Source organism: Panthera onca, chromosome E1 (genome assembly GCF_046562875.1).
Source record: "Panthera onca isolate mPanOnc1 chromosome E1, mPanOnc1 haplotype 2, whole genome shotgun sequence".
Taxonomy (NCBI): Eukaryota; Metazoa; Chordata; class Mammalia; order Carnivora; family Felidae; genus Panthera; species Panthera onca.
The window spans coordinates 4,550,194-4,571,901 of NC_138352.1; the positions used below are offsets into that span (position 1 = coordinate 4,550,194).

Below are 21,708 nucleotides of genomic sequence, written 5' to 3' on the forward strand. Positions count from 1 at the left end.
CACGGAGACCCTCAACAGGCCAGCAGAGCCTTCTGGAGAACTCCCTCTTGGCTTTCCCGTTTCAGTGCCAGCGGAAGGCCCTTCTTGCTGTACGTGGCCCTGGCTCATATGCATGTACCCTTATCCGCGACACGGCTCTCTGCAGACCGACGGGGCCGGAGGCCATATGGTGCAGCTCTCCGGGAGATGGACCGCCTGGTGGGCCAGATCAAGGACAAAGTCGACCGCACGGCAAGAGAAAACACATTCCTCTGGTTTACAGGTGAAGTAGTAACGACACAGCCAGCTCGCTGAGATCTACTCGATAACCCTACCCGCACCCCCCTCAAGAGCAGAGTCTGGGCGAAGTGATCCTCTCTCACAGGGCAGGGGGCTTGCTTTGAACTCGGCCTCCTGCTAGTGTTTGTCGGCCCGAGTGCTGAGCACCTGTCCACTGGGGCCTCCAAGGCTGAGCCCCCGGAAAACTTTGTGCGGAGAGCAGGTGCCCTGCCGGCCTCTTCCGTATTGATTGAGGGCCCTCTGGGTGGCGCTCTCAACTTTTAATGAGTGACTTTGGCGTTGCTGGTGTGTGCAGTCCTCCGGCAGCTCAGGCGCATCGGGTCCCAGGTTGATGGGGGCAGCGGTTGAAAACACTGCTCTCAGGTCAGGCAGAGACCCGGTTTGAACCCGGAAAAGGCACTTTAACATCTCTAAGCGTGTTTTCTAAGTGAGCCTCCAATGGCATCTACTGCAAAGCGTGTTGTGAGGCGCTGGGTGCATCAGAGGCACCCAATGACATAGCTGTGGGTCTGAGGACCATCGTAAAACTTTATGAAAAGGCAAAAGCATCTGAGCCAAGAACCTCACCCTGGGGCTTAGCTTGGGGCAGGGAAAGCCCACCTCTCTGAAGGCCTCACATAACTGGATGGTTCTTTGAGAGCAGGGATCATAATTGTTTTTACGGGTCCTTCTCCTGCCCAGTCCCCTATGCTGCACAGGGGTATGGGACGAGGGAGGGAGAATTGGCAAGAGAGTCCAGAAGCCCGTTGATCTCTACGTGTTGCTTCTTTTGGTTTCCAGGAGACAACGGCCCGTGGGCTCAGAAGTGTGAGCTGGCCGGGAGCGTGGGTCCCTTCACTGGATCGTGGCAGACTCATCAAGGTAGGGGCTCTGCTGGGCTTGGTGCGTCCCACCGTGGGTGCCGGGCCGAGGCCGAGCTGTGTGGTTCTGTCTCTGGGAGGACCAGCTCACGTGCAGGCCTTCTGGCCATCGTTAGAATGTGCTGGCCGCAGACAGGTCGCTCGCCAGCCACCAGCTCCCAGGGAAGAAATAAACTGGGAAATAAGAGCGTTTTTGTTCAGGCTCGACCACCCCTTTCTCTCCTCCCCACCCCTACCCCTCACCCCTGGACTCCCTCAGGAGACCTGCCCTCAGTCCACGGACCTTCCAGCAAGCATACTTCATCTTGACTTTCATCCCATTGCCCTTGCAAACTTTGGCCTTCTCCTTCCTTTCTTTTCTTTCCGTCATCCCTCCCTCCCTCCACCCATGAATTCATTTCATTCATTCAGGAAACACATTCAGGGCACAAATACGTTCTCGCTAAACCTTACATTGTTGAAAGGTAGGGAGTAACACCTCTATTTACAGATGAAGAGGGAGAGGGGCTCAGGGAGGCGGAATAACTTGCCCAAGGTCACAGCTTGGGCTGTGAGGGTGGAGCCAGCCACCCAAGTCGAAGTTGGTGGTCTCCCCACCGCATAACGCATAACGCATAACGCATAACGGCTGCCTCCCTCAGCCCCCAGCTCGGTGCCCATGTGCTCTGGGAAGGTCTCCCCCTCCTCCCCGGGGACCTCACTTCCTAAGACAGCTGCAGTGCCGGGGACAATTCGGCAGTGAGGACCCCAGGCTTGGAAAATATGCCTGTCGACCCATCAGTTCCTCCTCTTAAAGGAATAATTAGCCAATGCACAATGATGTATGTGAGGGGGTGCTCATTGCATAGGTTGTTTTTTTTTTTTAAGTTTATTTATTATTGAGAGAGACAGAGAGTGCGTGCGAGAGTGGGGGAGGGGCAGAAAGAGAAGGGGACAGAGGGTCCAAAGAAGACTCTGTGCTGACAGCAGAGAGCCCGATGTGGGGCTCGAGCTCACAGACCGTGAGATCATGACCTGAGCTGAAGTTGGACGCTCAACCGACTGAGCCACCCGGGTGCCCTGCATAGGTTTTTTTTTTTTTTTAAAAGAGTTGGGCTTTACCTGAGTGTCCAGCAAGAGAGGGGTGCTTAAGGAAGATAGGCACATTTAAAGAAATACTAAGGAACCACTGAAATGATGCATATTATTGACCTGGAAACATTTACCTTAAATACTTTTCAGGGAGTGAAACAGGTTACGAAGGAGTATGCCACGTATGATTTTATTATCTCAAAATAAGCATACCAATTCTCAAAAATCTTTTTAAAAAATGTTTATTTATTTATTTTGAGAGAGAGAGAGAGAGAGTGTGTGTGTGTGAGCAGGGGAGGGGCAGAGAGAGAGGAAGAGAGAGAATCCCAAGCAGGCCCTGTACTGTCAGCGCAGAGCCCAATGCGGGGCTTGAACTCACGAACTGGGAGATTATGACCTCAGCTGAAGTCAAGAGTCAGACGCTTAACCAACTGAGCCACCCAGGCTCCCCAGTTCTCAGAAAAACCTCGAGGTACCAAAAGTAACAAAAGATTAGGAGTAATTATCTCTAGGTAGGGGAGAGAGGGTTTAAGTGTGTGTGTGTGTGTCCTAAAAGATTAAAATAAGTTTTAAGAAAAGTGCTTGCATCCGAGGGGGTCAGGGGTGGGCTTGGGGAGATTGCCCCCTGGGCGAGAGTTCCCTGCTGTCCAGCTCCTGAGCTACGGCCTCCAGTGTCTCCAGGTCAGAGGACACAAACTGCTTTTCTTATTAGTCCGGCAGAATATTTGTAGTTACCTAGAAACTAGAACATTCGTGCATCTCGTGGCCAGTGGCGAGAAGGGAGTGCTGATCTTTCATTTTTGTTTGTCACCTTTAACCTGGTATCTGTCCGATCAGATCCCTCGAGAACTTCACCAGCGAGTAGCTGCCGGGACGGCAGCTGGGTCTCGTGCCCTGAGGATTGGAGCTATGGTACGAGGAGACCTGGGTGCCATCTCCCCGTTACCTGTCAGTGGCTGGTCTGCTTCATCTCTCAGGATGTTGTTTCTCTGCCTGCGTAGTGATGTCTTTGGCTGGTCTGGTCTAGGAAAGCTGTCTGGAGACACGGGCAGAGAAAGGTACCAGGACTGGAGGAGGATGTAAATGTGCTTGGTACTTGGTAACAATAGCCCTAGAGAGAAGCGGTGGGAGCTGGGAGTGGTTGCTGCGTCAGCTGATTGTGTCTCCTCCTCTCCGTACCTGGGAGACCCTCAGACCAGGTGACCAGCTTCAACGCTCACCTGGAAAGCGTGGAAGAGCCTGGAATCCGAACTCTCCAGGGTCCAAGTCCAGAAGGATGGAGACCTCGGGTGGGGTGGATAAGCTGTGTCACTAAGTGGCCCCTGCATAGATAGCTCTCTGTTCCCTGAGAAGATGGCCTCCGAGCTCTTATCTGAAGACCTGCCTTCTCTTGTCTCTCTCCCCTTTACGAGACCGTTTTGAAAGAGTGAATTAGGGTTAGCTGTGGGGAAGGGGCCCCTGCTCTTTGAGGGAAGTACTTTGCCCTGTGAGAAACACAGTTACCAGCTGGGCAAGTTCCACTTTTCCTTTCCGTCCTTGCTCCTACGGGCATTTGTTGAGCACCTATTACGTGCCAGGAAGTGTGCTCAGTGCTGGAGACGCAAAGATTCAACAAAGCCCCTGGCTTTAAGGAGTGACAGTCTAGAACAGTGTTTCTAAGATTTTAATGTGCAGAGTCCCCTGGGGGTCCCGCAGGTCCGATGCAGTAAGTCTGGGATGGCCGCGGAGAGGTTGCGTTGATAACAGGCTCCTGGGCGATGCTGATGAGGCTGGTCCAGAGATCACACTCTGAGAACCACCGAGCTAGAATGTCCACGTGGAGACTGTAGGAGTCTAGAACTTCCAGGTTAGATCAGTGGAACTTAACAGCGCAAATTCTAGGACCTCACCACCCCTCAGACTACTGACCCAGAAACTCTGGGGGTAGAGCCTGGCGATCCGCGTTTTCCCGGCAGTCCGTGCTTTACCGTGTCCTGTGGGCGATTTTTCTTTGATGCAGGTTAAAATTTGAGCCCCACCTATTGGGGGCTCCCCTGTCTCGCACACCAGACACACGAGCCACACTTCAAGGGCTCAGAAGCCACATGTGGCTGGTGGCCACCATATCGGGCAGTGTGAAAAGAGACCTTCTCCGTCACCGCAGGCAGTTCCGGGAGACAGTGCCGGGAGCCTGCACTTACGCAGGAGATTATAATTCTGGGTGAGAACTCCATGATCAAGGGGAGTGCAAGGACGTCGCACCCACACAGGAGGGTGGCTTCCCTCCCTCCTTCCCTCCTTCCACGAAGGCTTCCCCGAGTGGTTTCGGTTTTGAAGAATGAGTAGGCCACAGCTAGGGATTTGCAGGGTAGGGAGCTGGGAGCAGCCCGGGCAGGGGCGGGAGGACCACAGAGTAGGAGCCTGTGTGTGTGTGTCTGGGGCTTGTGGAAGCAGATGAAGTCGGGGGCGGCAAGGCTGAAGGGAGAGCCTGGGCCAGCGGTCAAGGGTCTTTTGTTTGAGAACCATTTTGGCCTTCATTCTAAAGAAATGCGGAATTGTGGGAAGTTTTCACGAGTGAAGGCGACATTACTCAACTTTTTCAACTGAAGTGAGGGGCGCCTGGGTGGCTCAGTCAGTGGGGCGTCCCACCCTAGCTTTCAGCTCAGGCCATGACCTCTGGGCTCATGGGATCGAGGCCCGTGTCTGGCTGTGTGCTGACAGTGTGGGGCCTGCTTGGGATGCCCTCTCTCTTCCCCTCTTTCTGTCCCTTCAGCTCTCTCTCTCTCTCTTTCAAAATAAATGTATAAACTTAAATAAATTGAAGTGAGAGTCTGTAACATAAAATTAACCATTTTGATGTGTTTCTGATGTGTACAATTCAGTGGCAGTGAGCAAATTCGCAGCGATATGCCGTCATCACCTCTGCGGGGACCCCAGACACTTTCCTCCCCCCAGAGAAAGCCCCAGAGAAAACCCCATACCCTTGTAACGCTTGCCCCCCCCGCCCCCCCGCCATCTCCTACTCTTTCCAGTACCTCGTTCAATTTTAAAAGACCCCCTCTTATGTCAGTGGGGCTGAGGGCAGAGAAGGGGGACAAGACTACACTCATTTCTGCTGAGCCCCAGGTGATAAGTGAGAAAAGCAAGTGACAGAATCCCCAGGAATATTCCGGCATTCAAAGAATGCCAGGATAGGAGCACATCTCAGCAATCTTCATTCCAACCACCCCGTTGGCCAAAGGAGGAAACTGAGGCGGAGCAGGGCGGAGGGCTTTCCGAGGCTGGCCATTGGTCAAGGGGGCCATGTCACTTGACCTCCACCAGCTCATTACTCAACCCGCATGATGGTTGTTACTCACGCTGTGTTATACCCGGCTAACTGCTCAGCCGTCTGGAAAATCCTAGGCTGCTTCTTTGGACCCCATGGTTGTCAAGGAAAATGTCTTCAGCCTCTGTAACAGTGTGAATCTTTCTAAATCCGCAGGAGGCAGAGTGGAGAGGTGGAGAGAGCTAATGGCTTTGGGAGCCCTGATGGGGCTCGAATCTCCACGCAACTTACGAATCGGTGCCCACCGGGCCGCTCCCCTGGACAACCCAGTTTCCTCCCCTGTAAGGGGGGGACTGTAGACCCAGCTCGCTAGATGGCTGGCAGGGTCAGCTGGGGTACTGACCACGAGGCACCCAGCCTCATGAATGTCTCCTCCTAACCCCCATGATTCTTCAGTTCTTTGTTCCCAGCTGAAACAGACCTGGGGCGGGGGGTCCCCCGCAAAGAGAACAGGAAGGGGATGGGAAAATGGCCCTGAACAAGGTTTTCCTACCAAACACTGTGGGCAATTTAAGTAACATATGGATAACTTTCCAAGTGTTCTGAGACTCAGTCTTGGGAAACTTTGCTCGGAAGCTGGATTTCAGTCTTTGAGAGGACACTCTTCTTTGGGGGGGCGAGGCATACAAGTGCAGCTTACTGTGGTACCCGTGGGGCACAGCCCTTGACTTCGTGGTGGGGTGGGGGCCGGATGCCATCCTCCTCTTTTCTCAGGAAAGCCTGAAGGTGGACTTTGCATAGGGGTAAACATTTCCCCTTCCTCATTCTCCAAACCGACTTCCTGTCAGCTATTCCAGAACCTTCCTCCTCCTCTCTGCCCAGCACGCTGCTGGGCACTCTGGGAAGTCAGGCAGAGCCCTGCGTGCAAGGGGCCAGGCCAGGGGGCTCGGGTGGCGGCAAGGAGGCTGGGGGTCCCTCTGGGCCACCTGCTCCTCCTCATCCGGGTTCCTCTTCAGTGGGATGCCTGCACACCCCACTGTAAGGGGGCCAGTCTTGAGAGCAGATGAAGGAGAGAAGGCGGTCAATGTTTTCGCAACGGAGTAGGACAAACAGTACCCAGAGCCCGGCTTCTTTCTCCCCGCAGCCAGCCCGCTACGTCAGGCCACGCGCTGCCTTCCCCTGTTCCCGGGGCCCCAGGCCCCCCTCCTTGTCTTCCCTTTCCTTTCCTGGCTGAGCCGCCTTGCTCAGCTGATGGGATGAGGCAGCGTCTCCTGGAGCCATCTCTTCGCCCCGTGCAGGAGTGAGGATGCTCCTGTGGGCTTGGCCTGCGCCCTGCAGGGGCAAGGAGAAACTGAACCGGGGCTTGGGGGAAGCTGGGGGCAAAGCAGAGCGCCCCTACTTTCTCCCAAACAAAGAGGGCCTGCGGGGCGTGCCCCCTGGCTGATGCGGACCCCCCCTCCCCCGCCGGCCCGCCCCCCAGTGCTGTCCTGGTTCAGAGCCCCTGACCCTCCCTTCCCCACTGCAGACCTCTTTCCTACCCGGGACAGAACTCACACCTTGTTTGTCCCCTAACTGACTGCTCCTCTCTGTCTGGAAAATCTTTTCTTGTTTTATTTGAAGAGCAGAACTGTTCCTTCCTCCCCCTTGGTGATGAGGAAACATTCTGTTGAATTTGGCATCCTCAGCCTTCTAAGAGACCTTGGTTGTTTGTAATTTAATGCTATCAGGTTGTTGCGTAAGCTTTCCCACTGGGAAGCAGGCTCTGCGTCCTCGGCCTTCTGTGCAGTTTGGGGCAGGGGGTGGGGTGGAGAAAGGTCAGAGGTGGGGCTGGGTGAGGGAGAGAGGGACAAGGGATGTTGGCTGTGGGCCCGGGGGGGGGGGGGGGGGGGCGGGGAGGCGGGCAGGGCCAGCTGGTGGGGGCGCTGTGGAAGTCAAATTGTGTCTCCTTCTGGGACATTGGCCACCCGGCTTGGAATGTCCCCATCACCACGCTCAAGGCCACCCCAGGCCAGCCAGAGTCCTCGGTCCAAACAGAGGCCCGTCTGCCCTGTGTTTCTAGAAAACTAGTATGCTATGGGTATCCTTGGCAAGGACGAGTATTTATATTTAGAAACGAAGCCTGCTTCTTTAGAAGGTTATAGAATGCACACTCCTCAGGACAGGCATGGTCTTCTACCCGGGTCACAAATACAGATGCCAGGCAGGTAATCTAAGAGAAGAAACGATTGTTTTTGTTAAGTCACGGGCAGTGTTAGGGAGTCCACAAACTGGAGAGAGGACCCTGTCTAATGACATTCAAAATTAGTTCAGAAAATACCGTTTGTGCCAAACCTCACTGTCAGAGGGCTGAACCCAGTGTGTGAGTCGCCAGCCTGCAACTTCTGCTGTTTTCTGTCCGTGGGTAGTTTCGGGTTGTTTGTTTTTGGTTTTTTGAGCCTTTTCGGATGGCTTTGGTTGGGCACTTCCGGCGGGCGCTGTGCCAAAGGACCTTGCTCAGAACTTTATATACGTTATCTTACGTAACTTTTCCCACAACTGCATCAGATAATTACAATCATTTTTCCCCTTTATGGCTGAGGAGACGGAGTCTGAGGGAGGCTAAGAATTCTGCCCAAGGGGCGCCTGGGTGGCTCAGTCGATTGAGTGTCCGGCTCTTGATTTCTGCTCAGGTCACAATGTCATGATTCATGGGTTTGAGCCCTGCATCGGGCTCCGCACGGACAGCGTGGAACCTGCTTGGGATTCTCTCTCCCTCTCTCTCTGCCCCTCCCCTGCTCACTCGCACGTGCACACTCTCTCTCTCAAAAATAAACATTAAAAAAAAGGAAGAGGTGCTTGGGTGGCTCAGTCAGTTAAGCAGCCGACTTCGGGTCGGGTCGTGATCTCACAGCTTGTAGGTTCGAGCCCCGCGTCGGGCTCTGTGCTGACAGCTGGGAGCCTGGAGCCTGCTTCCGATTCTCTCCCTCTCTTCTGCCCCTCCCTCGCTCACGCTCTGTCCCTCTCTCTCTCTCTCTCCTTCACAAATAAATAAACGTTAAAAAAAGAATTAAAAAAAAAAAAGAATTCTGCCCAAGGCCACACGTGGAGAAGGGAACGCACCGGATGTAGGACAACACCTGCCTGACTCCAAAGACATCCTCCTACTTACCTTGCTAATACTTCTCAAACTCTGGTCCTCAGGCCGTTGGCATCAGAATCACCTAGAGTCAGAGGCCCACCCTAGACTTATTAGGAATCTCTGGGGGTTCTTCTGGTGGTTCGGTTGTGCTGACAAGCTTGCGAAACTCGTCATTTGCGAGGCTGCCCTTTGGACTCAGGGAAGCACGGCCGCGGGTCCTTTCTGGGAAAGACCTCTGTTCCTCAGCGCGGCCTGCCCGGTCTCCGTGCATCATGGAATATGCCGCTTCACTTCCGCAGCTGGGGAAGAACGAGCAAGCAAATTCATGAATCATGGTTCTGTTTATATTTTGGTTGCTGAGGCTAAATATTTATTGCTTTAAGTAAGAGGTTCTGCCTTAATTAGAGTCATAACTAACCACAAGTGCACCAAAGTGTGTTCTTATGACCATAAGACATGCATTTCTCGACGGAAAGCCAAATGTAACCAACACTTTTAAGGTGCCGGTGCTGCTGATCAAAGTTTGAAGGTTTATCTAAACCGACAAATAGCTTTCGAAACAAAAAATAGCGCATAGAAGTTCAATTTATGGACCTACCTATTGTTCTTGCTTACTGTAAGTAACAGGTGCGCACTTAGGATCCTCTGGCATAAAGGTAAAAAGGTGTGGGCAATATAAAACTGAGGCTTAAAAAGCGTAGAAGCCGCGTTTAATTTTGAAGCGCGTTGTGTCCACTTCCTGATTTCGCCCCTTGCCCTCCTTGCCCTTGTCCTAGATGGGTGCTCTCCCCATTAAGTCACCAGGAGAGCTTTAGAAGATACTGATGTCCAGGCCCCATCCCGGGCAAATCAAGTCATAATTTCTGGGAAAGGAACCTTGGCCTGGGTATATTTTAAAAGCTCCCCTAGTGATCCTAATATGCATTCAGGGATGAGAGGGGGCCACTGTCCTAGAAGGTTTAATGGGCCAGGGGCTGGCTGTGTAGTTAGACCTGGGTTCAAATCCTGGATCTGGCATTTGCTGGCTGTGTGACCTTTGGCAAATTACTTACCCTCTCTGAGCTTTGGTTTTCTTCATTTGAAAAACGGGGATAATAGTGCCTGGCTTGCAAGGTTGTCATTAGGATTAAATGAGATAATGCAGGGAAGCAGTTAGCCTTATGCTTGGGAGTACTTTAACGTGGTGCTTGGGGGGGGGGGTGCTCAGTAAATAGAAGATATTATTATTACTGTAATTATTGTGTTTAACTCAAATGGGTTTCCATTAGTGGGAGCAGGTATCACTGATGAGAACTAGGGGACCAGGGGCAGCCGTCCTGGGGCTCAGCCTTAGCTCTAATGGTATTAGATGTTTCTCATAATCAGACTCCACAACTCTGGGCACCCACGGGGGATGCTAGTGGGATCTTTTGAACTTTGTTCCCTTAGCGGTGCCAACGAGATACTGGCATTTGGGGCAAGACAATTCTACGCTGAGGGGGATTTAAGAAAAAGAAATGTTTTAATGTTTATTTATTTTTGAGAGAGAAGGAGAGAGTGTGAGTGGGGGAGGGGCAGAGAGAGAGGGAGACACAGAATCTGAAACAGGCTCCAGGCTCTGAGCCATCAGCCCAGAGCCCGACGCGGGGCTCAAACCCACGAACCGTGAGATCATGGCCTGAGCCGAAGTTGGACGCTTACCCGACTGAGCCATCCAGGCGCCCCATTAAGAAAAAAAAAAAAGTTTTAATTGAAGTATAATGAACGTACGGTGTCCTATTAGTTTCAGGTGTACAATATAACGATTCCACAAGGCAGGGATGTATGTTTTATAATTGCTTATCCACACTCTGGACTCCTTTAAGATAAATTCCGCTAGAGTAGGAGGTCTGCGGGCCTGGCTGGAATATGTAATTGTGTCTTTCCCGTAGAGCCAGCAGCCATGGGACAGCCAGCAGTGGCTGGCCGCTCTTGATGACGCAGAAGGGGGGATCGCTTCTCAAGTGGCCACACAGAGGGCCTTCTCTAAGCCAACCTCTTTCTCTTACCCCCTGAATCTTTACGTGGGGACCGTCCACTCGGTTGACAGGCACACTTGTTATGACTGGCTGGATTTCTCCTGCTTCTCCGGCTTTGAACCCCCTGCTGAAATAAGGCAAACGTATTGAAATATTTGTTTCTCTGAAAAACGAATCAGGAAAACCAGTAGCCTGAAAAAGAGCGACAGAAGAGGCTGTGGCCAACAAGCAGAACCCCTGGTGGTGAAGACCAATTAGCAAATATATTAATTAGGAGCTGGTGTATTCTTCTGGAAATGTGCTGGAGGCGGAGACCAAACCCTGGTGCCCGCGGCCGCCGCAGGACAGGTGCTCAGCTCCTGCTTTCTGGTTGACCCGCAGGACTCTGGGCTTATTTCTTAGAACTGGACACTTCACTCTTCCTTAGCATCTGGCCTCAAAGGCTAAGCAAGTCTGTTGGAATTTTGTGCGGCGTGGATATGCACATAAGCAGGCTCCACAGTTCCACCCACCGATCCCCCAAACTTCCGTGCAAATGCCCCTCCCGGGGGTGGAATTATCTGCAGAGTCCTTAGCACGTGCGGTCGGTCGGGGATGCTTCCTCCCTGCTCTTTGGCCTTGAACTGCAGCATGAGTTATGCATTCCAGAGCCACGTGGGAGTGCGTTTCAGGCTTGTCGCAGTTCTGGATTCTCTGTTCCGTGTGTGTGAAAAATTGAGAGCGGGCTCTGTCCGTATTTACGGGAGAGGTGGCGCCCGATGCGGACAATGCGTTCGAGACATCTTGGGGCGGGCCGAAGAGCTTCCCCTTCAGCCTGCCGAACCCCACTTGGTCTCGAGAGCCCCACGCCCCTAAGCATAAACAGCCCGTAGACGTGAGTTGTTTTGTGTTTGGTTTCTTACTTCAACACTTGGGGGACTCCAAAGCTGGCTATGAGAAAATCCCAAGAATGCGGAGCATTTCCGGTGTGGGGTGCTGGGCCAGGGACATCAAAGGTTCTGTTCGCCGAGGCGCGAGTGCAGAGACTTGGGTCTCGCAGCCCCCTCCCGCCCACCATCACTGCTCTCATATTCACGCCAGCCGAGCATGGGGAGGTTGCATGACCACAGTACGTGTGAGCCGCATACCGCGTTTGCCTTGGAAGGGCTTTCTACACGCTAACTTTGTGGAATCCTTGGCTCAGCTGGGATGAGGGTGGGGTGTGTGTGGGAGTGGTGGGGATGGTCATGGATAATTCAGTGCTCCATGCATTCAGGATGTTTCCATAAAGCATGACCTCATCTCCTCCAGCCCGCCGGTCATCATGATACTGGTGGTCACTTTTGACTCAGTGGTAACAAAAATCATTCCTTGAATCACCAAAGTGGAAATTCATAGATTGCACGTAGATGGTCCTTACCCCACCCATCCCCCCCCCAAGAGGCAAGAGGTCAGAGCTATTACTAACGCTGTCTCCACAACAAGGGAACGACTCATTCACTCAAGGAAAAACACAGCAAAGCAAACCAAAAGACAACAATAAAATCCTTTGCCAGATCAGTTGTTGGGCGTTGAGCAGATCACACAGCTGGGGGAGTTTCTGCCTTTCTCTCTTTTCAAATAATTGTATATATTTTTAAATGTTTATTTATTTTGAGAGAGAATGAGCAGGGTAGAGGGGCAGAGGGAGAGAGAGAGAATCCCAAGCAGCCTCCACACTCGCGTGATTCATGTGGGGCTCAATCCCATGAACTGTGAGATCGCGACCTGAGCCGAGACCAAGAGTCACCCGGGTGCCCCAAATAATTGTGTTTTGAAATCCTAAACGGTCACGTTATGGTCAGCAAGAAGACAAAGCCATTTTTATTCGACCTGTTTGTTAAACACCTGCTATGTCTTCAGTGCATAAGGCCGATAAGGTCTCATGGAGTGGAGATACACCCTCAGAAAGTCCATGAACAAACCAGACAGCCTGAAGTATTACAAGTCGTGAAGGGGGCGCCTGGGTGGCTCAGTCGGTTAAGCTTCCGCCTTTGCTCAGGTCATGATCTCACGGTTCGTGGGTTTGAGCCCCACATCGGGCTCTCTGCTGTCAGCGGGGAGCCTGCTTTGGATCCTCTGTCCCCCTCCCTCTGTCTCTTCCCCGCTCATGCACACGTGCGGGCGCTCTCTCTCTCTCAAAAATAAATAAACATTAAAATAAAAGGGTCATGAAGAAAATGAAGCAACGTGGTTCCCCAGAGAATGACAGAAGCAACCATTTACTTATGTTGAATCCGGTGAAATAAAATCAGGGAATGCAAGGTGTTGGCTAGAGGAATAAAAATAGCTGGTTATAAACGAAGTCATTCCTGGGAGCCTGGGTGGCGCAGCAGGCTGAGCGTCCGAGCCTTGGTTTCGGCTCAGGTCACGATCTCGCAGTTCGCGGGGTCAAGCCCTGCATCAGGCTCTGTGCCGTCGGCGTGGAGCCTGCTTGGGATTCTCTCTCTCCCTCCCTCTCTGCCCCTCCCCTGCTCGCTGTCTCCCTCAAAATAAACTTGAAACAGTAAATTACAAAACAAAAAAAGAAGCGATTCCTTTGCTGGAGTGATCAGAAACTCTCAGTGCTTTTTGAACAGTTGGAAAACCAACTACCTGCCTTGTCTCACAGGGGGAAGTGCAGCCAAGCAGACCACGTGGGAAGGTGGGCACCGGGTCCCGGCTCTGGCCTACTGGCCTGGCACCGTTCCCATCAACGTCACCAGCACTGCCTTGTTAAGGTATGAGACCCGAACTACCTTGAAATGTTGGGATTCGGGGCTAGAAAACCACGGACCGAGGCTCCAGCGGCTAGAAACCTGGAGAAGAGAGGCCTCATCGGCCACCTGCCTTGGCCGGGTGTTCCCAGATGCCTCCTACAGGTCTGATCGTAGCCACACGGATCTCCCCGTAGGCAATCCCACGTGCTGAGTTAGGGCCCACAGTGGCTCTTTGCAAGCCATCCTCTGGGGATGATCTTGGTGACAAGAGGGGACTGGGCGGGCTCTGTGGCCTTTGATGCGGAGTCATGGCGGTGGCTCCTGGCATCAGTGCTCTACTAGCAGAGAGGTTAGCGGAAGCGTGTCCCTTTTTTGGCTTGGGCCCGGCAGACGGGAGGGAATAGACCGCGTAAACCACAATTGTTCCATCCTTGGGGGTAGGGCAGGTGTCCTCAGGGTGACCGCGGGAAGCCAGCATATCGCCAGCAATCACACGGGCCCAAGAAAGGCACCTAGGTGTCCGCCTACCCTGCAGGGGAGGGAGAAGGAGGCGGCCCCACTGGGCTGGCGAGGAAAGAATGCACCTTTAGGTGAGGACATTCCTACCCGTGGCAAGGAAGCTTCTGCAGTGAGCTTGCTCCCTCTATTCGAAGATCCCACCCTCGCTCTTAGCTCCCTGTTGAGGCAGATCCACGAGGCCCCTTCCTGGGCACAGCACGAGGCTGTGGTGGCCCTTCCGAGAGCGATCCACGCAGCTGGGTAACCAAGACCCGTGATGGGAACGTGTCGCTCATCCAGATGGGGACTTCCTCTCTGTGGTTCTGTAGTCACTGGCAGGGGGGCGTGGCCGGGCGCTGCTCAGGGGCTCAGAGCTGTTGGTCTGGCCAGAGACTAATTTACGAACCAGTTCTGTAGCCCAGTGGGCCGTGGCCTCAAGAACACGGCCTCTCAGAGGAAGACAAGCTCCCTGGGCTCCTTCCCGCATCCCCAGACCCGGTGGGGAGCCGGGACAGCCGTGAAGGCCAGGGGAAAGGAGGGGTTAACAGCTCTGACGGCCAGGGCGGGTGGGTAGGCACCGTCCCTGGCAGCCTGCGGGCCCCCACGACCCCACGCCAGCCCTGTGCCATCAGGGGGTGCGGGCAGGTGTGACAACAGCGAGCGCTGGAGTCTGTGATGTCAGGCCGGCCGGGAAGAGGGCCAGATGGACTGCTTTTTATGGGGCTGACTTGGTGCAGTCAGGCCAAGTGTTCACAGGCTGGGCTGGCTGCGCACGCACAAATAACTCGGCAAACTCTCAAGTTCCGTCCCTGCACGCCGAGCACACGCTCCTCACGTGAGAAGGGCGTTTGCACCTGTGGTCAACCACAGCACCATGATACCACGGCACCGTGGCGTTCGTGGCCTAAGGCCCCGGAGGAGACAACGGACTGAGGGAACCATTTGGTGACCCAAGAAAGTGAGTCTTGGTACAAGACCGCGTTTGCTCGAGAGCTCCTGGAATTCTACCAGGACAGCGCTGATCCGTTACATCGGCCCCTTCGGAGGATATTTTTTGGCGTTAAAGTAGTCTCAGTCGAAGCAGGAAAGTTCATCTCCATAGAATTCACCCTCTGGCTGTTTGCTCACATAAATCCACCTAAAGCAAACTTGGGTGGAGCGTCCTTACTGTCAGGCCAGGCCACCAGGCGTCTACTGTTGTTTTCCATGACTCCTTCAGGGTCGGCTCTGAGGAGAACAGCCTTCAGATCCATTTTCAAGAAACCGATGGTACTTCATGTCCTTGGAAACCCCACCAGGCACTCCCTCCTCCCCCAGAGTACTTATCCCCTATTCTAGTACTTTATTCCTCAGAGAGACATAGATCTCCTTTCAGATCAGAGGTAAGTCCCCTGAGCCATAGAGCTAAGGCCAGAATACATTACACCTCAATTTTGGTGGCCCCGAGGAATTATGGGAAGAGAGTGGACAGGTTGATACAAGTACTCACATGAATGCAGAAAAGTGACAAATGCGTTGGGGGGGGGGGGCAGTGGCGAGGGAGGAGGGGTCCACACGAATTCCATTTTCCATTTGGTTCCCTTTTAGAGATAATCACTGTTAATGTTCCAGCGTGCACCCGCGTAACGTAGCGAGGTCAAGGAATGGTCTCGTAAATGTCCTGACCCCGAAGCCCAGTGACACAATTACAGAGTGAGGGAAACTCATTTATTCCACAAATATTTATTGTTGTGTCCAGCTGTGGGTCAAGCATTGCCCTAGGGACTGGGGATGGAGTAGCGAGCAAATCAGACAGAAAGTTCCTGATGGTTAGGAGCTAACTTAGGAGGCCGGGGCTTTGGCGACACGTGTCGCAAGGGCCTGGTGGTTTGAACCTCAGCCTCTAATGCAGGTTAGCTCCACATTGGCACTGTTGACGTTCTTGGCAGGATCATTCTCTGTTGTGGGGGCCCGTCCTGTACATTGTAGGATATTGAATGGCATCCCTGGCCCCTACTCACTGAATGCCAGTGGCACCTTCACCCTGACCTGTGGCAACCAAAATGTTTCCAGGTGGGACCAGATGTGCCCTGGGAAGACACACTCATGCTGCTTGACGGCCATGGCTTTTTTTTGTTTTTTAATTTTTTTTTTAACATTTATTTATTTTTGCGAGACAGAGTGCAAGTGGGGGAGGGGCAGAGAGAGGGGGAGACACCGAATCCGAAGCAGGCTCCAGGCTCTGAGGCTGTCAGAGTAGAGCCCGACGCGGGGCTCGAACTCACAGACTGCGAGATTGTGGCCTGAGCCGAAGTCGGATGCTTTACTGACTGAGCCAGCCCAGCACCCCTGAGAGCCACAGCTTTGATGTGATGTCTCATAGCCGTATACAAAGACGTGAAGGTTATGCTCTGCATCTCTGAGCTGGGAGGCCACCGTCTCTATTCAGAGCAGAGAACCTCTCCTGCGATTACTGAGGCAACACGAGATGGCCACATCTCATTTGGGAAAACAGCTAAAGGTTCCGTTTAGCCTGGAGACCGGAGGGTCCCTGGGGGGGGGGGGGGGCGGGCGGCTCTCTTCACATGCCTGAAACACAGCCGGTTGTGTGGAGGGCTGATTCACCTGCCTCTGTACCGTCTTGAGGCACACGTCTCGGAAGTGGAAGTTACAAGAAGGCCATGTTCACATCAGTGCCCTGTGGTTCGGTGTCACCGCGAGAGGAAGATCTAGCCACGCATCTCCTTTCCAAGTCTCCCACTCTTTCCTGCATCCAGCGGTGGGCAGTGTAGGGGGAGAGAGGGAGGGGTCTTGTGTGGACCCCTCTCCCCTCCCGCTCCCAGCTATGCTCTGCTATGGAAAGGATATGCGTGCTTTGCGTCGGGCTCTTCTGATGCTCCGGGACCCCTGTGTCCCCTGAAAACAGTGCTCTTGGGTTCTTATACTGGCCTCTGAGAAGGACCGGAGTCGGGGGTCTGGGGGAAGCTGCAGCCCCTCAACGCTTCGCAGAGGGGCTTAGGCCAGGAAGGGGTGGGTACCGAGTTTTCCCTGGGGTCACAAGAGGGAATTACAACAGGAAGAAACTTACAACTAAGCGCTAAAAAGGCACTGCCCGTCCCCCGCCTTTGCTCTTGATCCGGAGGAAGTTCTGTTCTCCCCTCCCTCTGTGTCCGGGCCCACGCACCCCCAATCCTTTCCTTGGCAACCTCCTTGCCACTTCCCGCTTCCCGCCCTCAGATCACACCGCCTTTTCCCAGCTATAATGTCCCCAGCTTCCAGGAAACACCTCCCTTCCCAGCCCTTCCCTCTGCCCCGGGATGCTCTCCCCCCAGGACAGCCCAGCACAGCGCCTGGGTTCCCATCCGCAGGCGTCCCGAGCCTGGGCTGTTGGGCCCAAGCAAGCTCCCAGCAGCCCTTCTGCTCCAGCCGGGCTCTCCTGCACCCTCCTCCCCACGGCCTGCTCTCCACGCCCGGGTCCCTGGGGTGACACCTTGCATGGGGACACAAATACGCACACTTCCTCTGAACAACCTTCGGTGCCGTGGGCTGGCTGAAGCCATGTTAAGAAAAGAAGAAACTATTTTCACATGGGCAACCGGCAAAGGTGTCCCCTGGCCCACTCTGATGGCAGCCTTTTGTGTCACTTCTCATAACCCCAGTGAAGTGGGGTTTTCCTCCCTCCAGAAGCCAAGGCCGACTGTCTCTTAGGCCAGGGAGGTGGAGGGCCGGGCCCAGGAGATTTTTTTTTTTTTTAATATTTATTTATTTTGAGAGAGAGAGAAAGAGAGCACAAGCTGAGGAGGGGCAGAGAAAGAGGGAGACAGATGTTCCAAAGCGGGCTCCATGCTGTCAGCACAGAGCCCCACGCGGGGCTTGAACTCACGAACCATGAGATCATGACCTGAGCCAGAGTAAGACCAGCTGAGCCACCCAGGCTCAACCAGCTCAACCAGCTGAGCCACCCAGGCGCCCCGGGACACGTGAGATTTTTAATTTCTTCTAAAATCGGAAGGAGGGAAAAAAAGAACTTTTCAGTTGAAGACAATGGTTTAATATATATTATTTATATATGCATCTTTCTGTCAATACAGATGTGAAATATAATTTTTAGTATTTCGTACGGAAGCAGGGGCCCACGAAGGCCCAAGTTCCCATATATCCCACAAAAGTCAGAACGTGGTCCTGCCCAAAGCCCCCATCCCAAGTATCACCAGCCACAGAAACTTGGAAATGTAGATTTTTTTTTTTTTTTTTTTTTTTTTTTTTTTTTTTGGTCTCTTTCTTGAAGGTTTCAAAGACTGTCAGGACCAGTTTCTTAGGTGGGGTTTGAGGTTTGGAGCAGCTGGGGTCCCTTTGGTGGCTTCCCTAGGACCAGTGTTGTCTCTAAGCTCAAGCTGAGTCTGCGGGCCCAGCCCCGGGATGGTATGGGGACTGTGTGTGCCCTCCTCTGGGCCTGACCTCGGGGGCTCGGCTTCCTCCATTACAGAAGGAAAGACTTTGGAACGGCCTGAGCTTGGCAGTAATTCTGGATTGGCCAGTCATCGGAGATGTTGGAGATTTTCTCGTGGGCCAAAGGTTTTCTCTGTGCTCTGGGCGGATGAAGTCCCTCTGAGGATCCTGACGAATGAATTCTGAGACGTTAGGGTTCCCTGAACATGAGACTTTAGTGCTTTATTTCATTAGAATGTGAAGCCTCATGATACAGGGGAGAAAACCGAAGATGGAAAGAGAAAGCATGCCGTCCATTCCAGCCTGACACAGATCCTGTGTTTCCTGCTCGCTGGTGACCCATCTGCGGTGCCGGTGTCCTTTAGGGGTGCAGCTTCGAGAAAGCTCAAACAAACGGCCCCAGCCGCCGCCCCCTTTTCGGACTGCGTTGCTCCGCACTGCCCGGTCTGTAGCAGGATCCTTGGACTCCGGACAGGTTTCTGGACTGTGCCGTACTCTGGCCATGCTTACTGTGCACTCCTTGGCTTTGCCTGTGTGGGATGCCCAGCCCCTGGGACACGTATCTCGAGAGATAAGCCACTAGCTGTGTGGATCGTGAACACAGAAGGCAAACCAGAAACAGTCCGTGCCATCGTCCGGGGAGAGATTCTGTCCGGGATTCTAGGCGGAGCCTCATGGTGAGCCCCTTCTGCAGCCCCTCTTGGGCGGGCAGAGAGGCTTGTTCCCGGACCTCAGGGTGGTGGCAGTGGGGCAGGTGGCCCCTGAGGCCTCCCTCAGAGCGTGCCTGAAGTTTGGTGCTGTGCCCAGCCTCAGGCGAACCAGGGCCTCTATCTGGGGGAGTACTCCTCACCTTGGCCTGCCCGCCTGACTGCATCACATCCCGCTGACTCAGTTGGCCTGGCCCTCAGATAAACAGCTTTGTTGAAAGGACGGTCCATTTGTTTATGCTGGAGAGTTTTTTTCTGATGAAACACAGCAGGCTGGTGGGCGATGTGCCCCATAATAGAGTCAAGTTGCACCACGTGATTTAAAAACTCACATTAACAAAACCCACCAAAATGGTAACAGTGGCTGCCTTTGGGTGATGGACGATTTCTGCGTTGTTCTCTCTTTTATATTTCTGGGTGTTGTATTTTTTTTCCCCCACCGTAAACATTTATTACTATTTTGTAATGGGGAAGAAATCACTGAAATAAAGGGGGTGGAACGTTTCACATACCATGGCATTTTAATTAAAAAAAAAATTGTTTTTTATATTTATTTTTGAGAAAGAGACAGAGTGTGAGCAGGGAAGGGGCAGAGAGAGGGAGAAACAGCCTCAGGCTGTGAGCTGTCAGCACAGAGCGCCTTGAGGGGCTTGAACCTATAAACCGTGAGATCATGACCCGAACCGAAGTCGGACCGTCAACCGACTGAGCCACCTAAGCGCCCCTTAATTTTTTTTTTTTAACGTTTAGTTATTTTTTTTTTTAATTGTTTTTTTAACGTTTATTTTTGAGACAGAGAGAGACAGAGCATGAACAGGGGAGGGTCAGAGAGAGGGAGACACAGAATCCGAAGCAGGCTCCAGGCTCTGAGCTGTCAGCACGGAGCCTGACGCGGGGCTCGAACTCACGGACTGTGAGATCATGACCTGAGCCGAAGTCGGCTGCTTAACCGACTGAGCCACTCAGGTGCCCCTAAACATTTAGTTATTCTTGAGAGAGAGAGAAAGACAGAACGTGAGCATAGGAGGGGCAGAGAGAGCGGGAGACACAGAATCCGACACAGGCTCCAGGCTCTGAGCTGTCAGCACAGAACCCGACGCGGGGCTCGAACCCACAAACCACGAGATCATGACCTGAGCCAGAGTCAGATGCTCAACTGACTGAGCCACCCAGGTGCCCCACCATGGCATTTTAAACAAAGACTGAATATTTGTGACACAGAGACCCAGAGCAGGAATAATGCCATGAACATTCTCTAGCAGATACCTGTTACACATGGTTCCCTCTCAGCCAGTGGCTGTGGCCTAGCTGGTGACAGGTAGAGCCTCTTGGTTCTTAGATCCGTAGGGTAGCCCTTGTGAATAACGATGACACAAATACCATCTTCTTCTACACGTCTCATCTATGTGTTTCATCCACGTGATACCCTGTGAGGTGGGCACTATAATGATCATGCCCATTTTAGAGAATGGAAAATGGAGGCATTGAGAAGACAGGTAGGTATAACTCTGGGATTTTGAGACCCGGTAACACTTGGCCACAGAGCCTGGGTGCTAAACCACAGTGCCATTCTGCCTTTTGGAGGAGCAGAAATCCAGGTGGGACCCGAAGGAAGGACCGGCAGGCAGAGGAGGCGGACCATATGGGAGGATGTCGGTGCTCAGTCTGGGCTGGGTTGGGTGGGCCTTGACCACAGCATGGGCCAGGGAGAGAGTCCGGGAGTAGCTGGGGCCAACGCCGTCTTGTTCTTCCTGCAGTGTGCTAGACATCTTCCCCACTGTGGTGGCCCTGGCGGGGGCCAGCCTACCCCAAGACCGGCACTTTGACGGCTTGGATGCCTCTTCCGTGCTTTTTGGCTGGTCGCAGACTGGGCACCGGGTAAGTGGAGGAGGCGTGCGCCCCCCACCGGCTCTACAGGGGCTTGGGCCGCTGCTTCTCATCCGGGGCCACCTTTGTGCGAAGAGAACCATCCTGGGAACATGCATGCCAGCGGCCCCTCCCGATCTAGCTTAAGAACCCCCGACGGATTAATCCTTTGAGACAAAGCTGTCTTTCCACCCCTCTCCCCCTCTTCCCCTGTGATCAATCCAGCTTGTCAATCCAGACTTACATTGGACAGTCTGGCTTAGAGTGGGTGTGTATAGAGGTGCTTCTTGCCCGTAACATACGATTTTTTTCCGCAATGATTTGTCTGACACATCGTAGGCCCCTGGCACATTTTTGTTGGACGGGGTGGCTGACTAGCCAGAGTGACTTGGGTATTGTGGGACTCCCCGACTAGAATGGAACTTCCCGAAGGCAGGGATCTCCCCCAGAATTCTCAGTGCACCTAACTGGGCCAGCACCCAGCCGGCAGTAAATGTGCATTTGACGAAGAAATGAATGAACGTTCCCCCTGGCTCCTGGAAGGCCCGGCCTGTGGCCCTACAGCCCCTGCTCCAGCTTTGGGGTTCTGCTCCCCAGCACCCCAGGGTCCCCTCTTCATGTGCACTGAGGCATTCGTCGGCGGTGACAGCCAGGAAGTGCCGGCCCCGACGACCTTTCCATGTCATTTCCGTGTGTTTTCCTTTCACCAAAAGGAAGAGGAAGTGGGAGGAGGGAACCCCAAGCCCCTCTGTGAGGCCCGGTGAGCACATGGCTTCTGAGTTAGGGACCCACACATCAAAGGGTCTATTTGTGTCTTCACCCGAGGTTCACATGGAGGTGACTCAAACGCGCTGCTCGGATGTGGCCCGGTGGTTTGTGACGCAGCCCCCGCCACGGAGCCCCGAGGGGGCCATCCGTGC

The 21,708-nt window shown here is 53.5% G+C and overlaps 1 protein-coding gene across 6 annotated transcripts in view; it reads left to right on the forward strand.

Moving 5' to 3' along the window:
* The window catches only part of ARSG (arylsulfatase G), a 107,683-nt gene that overhangs the window by 77,959 nt on the left and 8,016 nt on the right, over positions 1 to 21,708 (forward strand). For all 6 annotated transcript variants that reach the window (XM_078438236.2, XM_078438237.2, XM_078438238.2 and 3 more), the window contains 4 exons: positions 66 to 262; positions 1,060 to 1,140; positions 13,202 to 13,310; positions 20,680 to 20,800. In XM_078438236.2, the coding sequence (XP_078294362.2) occupies positions 66 to 262; positions 1,060 to 1,140; positions 13,202 to 13,310; positions 20,680 to 20,800 (508 nt within the window). The remainder of the gene's footprint in view (positions 1 to 65; positions 263 to 1,059; positions 1,141 to 13,201; positions 13,311 to 20,679; positions 20,801 to 21,708) is intronic.